Below are 7,476 nucleotides of genomic sequence, written 5' to 3' on the forward strand. Positions count from 1 at the left end.
GGAGAAAGGTCAGAAACTCATGTAAGGACAATGCTTATGCACAACATACCCAGTAATCCGTAATAAGAGATCAGTAATAATAGTTCAGAAAAAGCAATATTACACAATGCATTGCTTTTCTACCAGTGCAGTAGTGTGTATATATATATATATATATATATATATATATATATATATATATATATATATATATATATATATATGAATGTATATTTAAATACATACATAGAATAAAAGCTGCAAAAGGAGCAAACAAAGACAGTTAATTAAATACCTCAGTCTATAAAATAATAAATATATTATTAGAGTCTAGATGCAAGTTATTAGCTATGTAAATTAGATATTTTTCTATAAGCAGCCAATCAGACCTTTTCCTTGATTTCTAAATTTTATTTCCTTAATTTCTGTTTGCTTAGCTGATAATAAATAAAATAAAAATAAATTGTGTTCTGTAATTTTAGCACAACTGAATGAAGTCACTGAATAAGTTCTATTTTCATCACAAATTTAATTGTGAACTTAATTTAAGCTTGAGCAAAATGGCACTCACTCCCTAGCAATCAGTTTTATTTGACATGTAATTTTCCTGAATTTCAGAATGTAAATATTCATTCATTGATGAAAATAAGTTGATCAGATGAGTAATAGTACCAAACAGATATGGAGCTGTTATCAAAGGCAGCATTTAATAATACATAAAAAGATAGGACACCAAAAATGAAAAAAAAAATGTACACAAATTGCAATTTACAGATAATAGGCAAAAACCACAAGGTAAATAATAATGTCAACGCTCATGCATATTTATTGTGCATATAACAAAAGCCCTGTTGTCAGCAGGTGAACTTGCCCAACTGTTGTTCAATTTTGCAGATAGACTTGGTCTACTCCTCATTCTCACTTCTCTAGAAAGCATTTTTCTTAAATCATACTTCCTTTTTTTCATGTGTGACTAACCAAATATATTAAGTTTTAAATATTTTATTTAAAAAATCAACAATGCCTACATAAATGCATCACAGGAAAATCTGAGTTTATAATAAATATGTCTACAGAAAATGACAGTATGGGGTTAGTCAGATGCTTCTCAATGATTTTAATGTGTGATTTAAAGATGCTGAAAGTGCGTGGGGGGGGGGATGTCACTCAATAAATCCACGTTCATGAACAATTTCTTCAACATGACTTGTACGGATTTTAAGCAGTGTGATTTAAATTCTGCTTAGGCACTTTATTGGGTGAATACTGAGAGCACCTAATTTGATTGGCTGCATCCCATTTCAAACTTCCCAGTCCCTTAAGTCATTTACACTGTGGTCATAAGTTTTAAAGATCCTGATCGAAAACGTAAGATTCTTTTCTTTAAATTGTGGGATGCTTTAATTTTGACAAAGGCTTTGGCCTGTGATGAAGTCATTTCATGGGATGCTTGACTATACTGAGGCCAGTTGACTCCACTGCTGCTTTCAGAATCAGTGCTAGTCGTGCTTTCTGCAACAAAGTCTGCCTCACTAGCACTTGACTCACTGTCCCCAAAACAGTTGGTGGTGTAGTTACTGCGCTCGTCTTCACTTGTGTCCACGATGGTGGAATGGAAGAGAGAAGCACATTCAGCAGAGTACTCAGAGTCACTGCCCACGTAGGCATAGGGGCTGGTGATGTGTGCGTTAGAAGGGAGATACATTCCTGACATGTGGCCAAGCATCTCTCTCTTTTGCCTGCGGTGAACCCTCCTGAAAGCCTCCTCATAAGGCACCTCTGGGATCCCCCGCAACCTACGTTGGTAGTCACTGCGCTTGTATTTGGGTTTAGCCAGCACAGCCTCATGATGTCTGTGGTGGCCATGGTGTCTTTGGGAAGTTGACCTGCCTGTGGAGGTGGTGTGTTTTTCCAGGATCCGCCCCTCAGGGATTGATGCAGGGATCCTTTTGGCTTTACAAGATGCCTTCTTGGAGGCTTTATATGAAACTGTCATGTCTTCCGATGGTCTGGATCGCCTTGAACCAGTGCGATGCCTGTCACGGCCTGCCTCTGATACAAGTTCATTGGAATGGGTCCTGTGTTTCATGCTGCTGCCATTCTTCACCTTGACAATCTTCACATTCTTACTACCACTTTTGCGAATCTTGACATTCTGCTCTTTGGCAGGGATGTACTGTGCACTGACCATCTGACCTCCCTCATCCTGACTCTGAGAGGAGGATCCGAGGCTGAGCACCTCTGGCAGTGGCTGCTCCATTTTATCAGTGAAGGCCATCGATGCCTGAACATTAGTACTTCTCTTAAGAGTTCCTGCTTTCACCACTGATCCCGATTTAATGTCCTCCACAACAGGGTAATAAGAATGCTTATTAAGTTTTGGAGAAGACACTGCATTAGGGCTACCCAAATCCTGGCACTCGTTACTAACAACAGTCAGTGGTTGGCCTTTATTGGTCCCAGGGACTTTCTTTTTCAATAGGCTGTTAGTGTTTACATCAGTTTTTATTATGAATCCATTTTGGGGTTGACTCTGAGAACAAGAGGTGCCATTATTCCCTAAGTGTTCTCCTTTGGACTCAACAGGCCACTGTCTTTGAGGTGACACTGTAATGGGGTCAGTGCAAGGAGCTGCTGCGGCTGCTGCTTGCAAAGAAGTTTGCCAGTTTGGTGAGAGTTCAGGAGTCCTTTGCTGGGTCTGTCCAGCAACAGCAGGCCTGACACAGAGGCTGCCCTGCCGTAAGACACTCTTACAGGGGTCTGTGTTTATGCTCGTTCGAGGTTTATTGGTCCTCATTGGCAGTGCTTTTCTCTGAAGCAGTCCAAAGATATAACTGTCTAGTCTTTTGTTAAGGGGAGCTTGAGTTTTGGGTAAAAAGGCTTGTTCAGGTTTTTGAACATTGTCAAGAGTTTCTCCAGGTTTGGACAGACCAGAGTCTTCCTTCAGATTGTTGAGCATCGATTGGAAAAAAATGGGGCTTTGCACAGCGACAGCATGGAGAGGGCTAGGGTAGCGATATACATCACTTCCATTCTTGGCTATCAGGTCACAGTGAAACTTGGACACGCTGTCACAGTTCCCATCTGGAGAAGGGGAGTATGGAGCAGACAGTGACCTGCGAACTGTACCAGAACACGAGTCTTCACACTGCTCCTCACACTCAGCACAGACACTGAGCTCATCTGCAGAAGGAACAAGGGACAATTAGCAATCGATAACTAGAAAAAATATAAATATAAAAGTACACAAAGGGTCACTCCACCCTAAAACCAAACCAAGCTTTAAAAATGGAAATATTGAATTTCTTTCACTGTTTCTGTGAGAGCAGGTTTAGGCCTAAGTAAACTGTTGAGCTAAGCCAGTGGTTGATTAGCATTGATATGCAAAATAGCCTTTTTGTCTTTTTTCAGTTTATCAGAGGTGTGGCATTTACAGTGCTGTGAAACTGTTTCTATGTTTGGGTGTCTTCTTACCCTGTTCTTTTCTGTTTGCATTCTACCAGATTTAATTGCTCTAGGGGACTTTCAGCTAATGATAACACAACAAGGCAAGCAACAGAGATAAGTGCCTGGTGCTAGAATGCAGACTTCCTATTCATGATAACAGTTTACGGCACAAACAGGAGTACTCATTACAATGTGGTACATGTTTAAAATGTCAGAGAATAATTTCAGCTAAACACCATCACCCAGATGGTCTGCACTGTGAGGATTGGCATGATACTCTCTCTTTCTAAAGTGGGCTCTCACCTGAAGACTTGGGTCTTCCTTCAGAGGCACAGAGAGAGGTGTCAAGGGGAGCACACAGGCAAGATGTGGAACGACAGCTGGACAAACATTCGCTGAAGACAGAGTTGGAGGAATTAGAGAGAGAGCCCGAAGTACCATCACTTAACTCGTAAAAACCTAGTGGGAGAGATAAAGACAAAAGAATTTTAAGCAACGGATTACATTGAAAAAAAAATCTATTAACTGAATACAATATTTCTAACTTGGAAACACATCACTCTCTTGGGTAATATAAATGTACCTTCCATAAAAGTTTGATTACTTTTTAATATAAATCAACTAATACAGAATTAAGGACACAAGTAATCTCCCCAGGTATTAAAAGCAAAAATCTTTTAAACAATACTGACATTCAGCAAGAAGTTACACATGTGCAATCAATTTCTGCTTTATATACACTTCACGAAACAAAAGTGTAGTCTGCTTCAGCACTGAAATGACCTCTCGTATTTGGAATGTAAACCAACTCAGCTGGGAAGGCAGTAAGCACAGGGTGCAGATTGTTCATATTACCAAATTAGTGCCTAAACAGTGTGGCTAAGCAGTCTCCAACTGAGATTAGGCCTGGCAGGCACACAAGCTGCCTCCAGCATTCTCGAGTTCACAAAGCAGTTTTATACCAAACTATATAAATTGCTTATGAACTCTGTTTATGACCTTTAGAGGGAATATAAACTGAGAACCAAAGAAACTGCAGTGTAGTGGTCAGATTGAATTGTGTCTAGCGTATGTATATCCTATTATCTACATAAATGATTTGCAAATACTTTGAAACCTCAAGTCCTCCATTATTCCTAGGCTAGAACCAACCTGAACTGGGCCGGCTATCACTTTCCAGATGCTCATGTAGAGTCTCTGTGTCCAGTCGCAAGTCACTGATCTGTCTGTCCAACTCCTGGAGCTGACTAATCAAACCAGCATCTCGCCTACGCAGGCAGTTCTGCAAGAGAAAAACAATTTAGTGAGGTCACATCCACATCTGCTACATGGGAAAAAAATCAACACTGGAGTCAGTCAGTGAAGAGAGATAGTTTGACATTGTTTTTAGTGCTGTGGTATTCAGACCAGGGATGAAGTCAGTTGTGGCTCAGCTGTTTTAGGTAATCAGTCCTCTTTGGAATTCAAATCTATTTCTCATAGTTGTCTGAGTGCTGGCTGCCTGAGAGGTATGGATCAGACAAGTGTAATGGACTAAATTAGAGTCAGGCCTGTTGGGGGAGAAGTATTCGGCTTAAACACGCCACTTATGCGGAATTGGCCGCGTCTGACAACACCCGGATCATGTGCTGCATTCCAATTTAAAGTGTGGTGAAACAGCCGACTGAGGGAAAGATCCGTTAAAGCGCACATACATTACTTCAAATGGCTCGTAATCAGTGGCGTGTTATCTACTGCACATTTGAACTGCTGTCTGCTGACAAGAGCAGCAGATTCCAGTGCTATATGAAGCAACAGAATGACACTGGCTCTGCTTGGGACTGGGAGGCAGTAAAAACGTGTGTTCCCGACAGGCAGGCTTGTGGTGATTTATGAGCTCGCAGCTCTCAGAATGTTGGGCTGTGTAGACCATTTTTACACAGCGCGCCATTTGCAGAGCCGAGCAAGAGTTATTTTGAAGTGGTACAAAATTAACCTTGGGCATTTGCGATAACCTAAAGACGAGGATTAGAAACAATGTGTATGTCATTTGTATAGGTTCCTAACCTGTCTTCATTATTTTAGGAGAAAATCTCAGTTGGTGTTTATATTTTTTGCCATAACATTGCTTTCTAAACAAGGGCAAGAAATAACTGCTGTTCTTGATTCTTGGAATGCATACACTTTCTACCAGTATTTTCCCCTCTGTGATAAAAGCATGATTGTATCTCTTCTCTGTTACATGAAAACGACGTGTGTGTGAACAGAGAGTTAAGTTTAATCCAGAGCACATCTTCGGCCTGTTTAAAGATCAGCAGGGTGTCTGTGGCTGCTGTGCTGCAAAACTTCATTTGGGCCGCTTGGTCTATTGTAACTTGGGGGCGACCCTCAATGAAGCAGCGGAACCCCCTTGAAGCACGGAGCAGCATTCTCACTGCATTCAGGAAGTTCCATTTAAATAACATTACATAGCTTTACATCGTTTTCCTGTCATTTTAATGATGATTTGCGGAAATTAGTTTGGTTTCCTTCATGCATGGGTAAAGATAATTTGGCGTCCGGTACATTTTGCAACTTTAGTCTTTACAGATTAACATAATTATGCAAACCAAGCACTTAATAGGCCTTAATAATGGTGATATACATAGATTGTTCAGAGACTGGGAAAGTCTAGATTTTGGACCCATATATCATAATTCCAGGTTCACCCACAAGAGAACAAATATTTGCCCAAATTTGGTGTTTTATTACAGCCAATGAAAGAGTGGATGCCTTTTTGGCACTAAAGCGAGTTTGTTTGTAGGTTTTCTCAGCCAGAAGCATTAATTAACTAATAATTCCTATATATAAAAGATGATTACAGAAAATCCGTTCTAAAAACACAGCCCACTTTAGCGCGACGAGCGCGCACACAAGCACGGTAACGCGCGCACGCAAGCCCGGTAACGCGCACTCGGACGCCACCCGAGTGGCGCGCACACACAACCCTAGTAACGCTCACACACACACTGTAACATGAATTGATGTAAATGCATTTTGTTTGTACCACATACCAACTGCTTTCTTAACAGCAAAATGTTCTCTTCCAACAGTTTCTCCTCGCTGTTGAGGTAACTGTCCTCTACCGCAGAGCACAGCTGATTATCTTCTTCCCCACTTGTGCTGACACTGTCCTGGTTATTCAGGGCGTTATGGACCAGCAGCTCCTGTCTCTGTCTCAGATAGTCCAGTTCTGCCAGACCAGCCAGTGTGGCCTCCATTCTGTCTCTGGCTCTGAGGCGCTCCAGCTCCGCGTCTCCTCGCTCTCTGGAGCGGCTCTCATAATCCTTCCTGTCCCGCATCCCGGCGCAGTCTCGAGTGATAAACAGCTCTGCAAGCGCAGCAGTGGTCTGCCTCATCCCAGCTGGGGCTCAGAGCACCGAGCCTACAACATTTACCACTCCTAAAGTCTGCTGATGTTCACACTGCACGTCCTGGTGGATTTCTTACATGCAATTACATTGCAAAAGAATTTCCAACAACTTTGAAGTATCCACAGAATGGCCATACAATTAATAGCTCCACTCCTGTTTATTTCTTTAATAAAACAAAATATAAATATTTATATAAAAACGCAGGAAGTGTTTCCCAAATGCACAAGCAAAAAAAAAAAAGTATCCGAAGTGTGCAGTCCTGCAGAGAGGAAGCACGCGCGCTGTGCGGGATGGCACTGTGCGGGTCAATATAGCGCTCCGAAGCCGCGCGCACTCAGGCTGTGTGCTGCGCCCTGCCGACTCCCAGGCGCGGGGAGGTCCTAGTGTCCGCCCAGTTACAACACCAACGTTATCAGAGGCTCCTTCTCCATCTCCTCCTCCTCCTTCTCCTCCCTTCATGCAACCGAAATTAAAATTCAGATTCAGGTCACTGTTTACTGATCACTATGATAATCCATAATAATGCAATAATGCTTTACACAAAATTTCATCATGCAAATTCGTATGCATGTGTGCCAACTTAAAATACAAAATAAACCATAAAGGTACGTATTACACACACTTACACACATGCACACACAAAAGGAACCAGGATGGG

General features: G+C 41.7%; 1 protein-coding gene across 1 annotated transcript; it reads right to left on the reverse strand.

Annotated features, from left to right (window-relative positions):
- Positions 1 to 667: 667 nt before the first annotated feature.
- On the reverse strand, positions 668 to 7,207 carry dact1 (dishevelled-binding antagonist of beta-catenin 1). The gene is made up of 4 exons (XM_046856536.1): positions 6,459 to 7,207; positions 4,579 to 4,708; positions 3,730 to 3,885; positions 668 to 3,162 (listed from the first exon to the last, which is right to left on the reverse strand). Exons 1-4 carry the CDS (start codon positions 6,801 to 6,803, stop codon positions 1,307 to 1,309), a joined length of 2,487 nt encoding a protein of 828 aa, XP_046712492.1. The 5' UTR covers positions 6,804 to 7,207; the 3' UTR covers positions 668 to 1,306.
- Positions 7,208 to 7,476: the final 269 nt, after the last annotated feature.

The sequence above is a fragment of the Silurus meridionalis genome, chromosome 8 (assembly GCF_014805685.1).
Source record: "Silurus meridionalis isolate SWU-2019-XX chromosome 8, ASM1480568v1, whole genome shotgun sequence".
NCBI lineage: Eukaryota > Metazoa > Chordata > Actinopteri > Siluriformes > Siluridae > Silurus > Silurus meridionalis.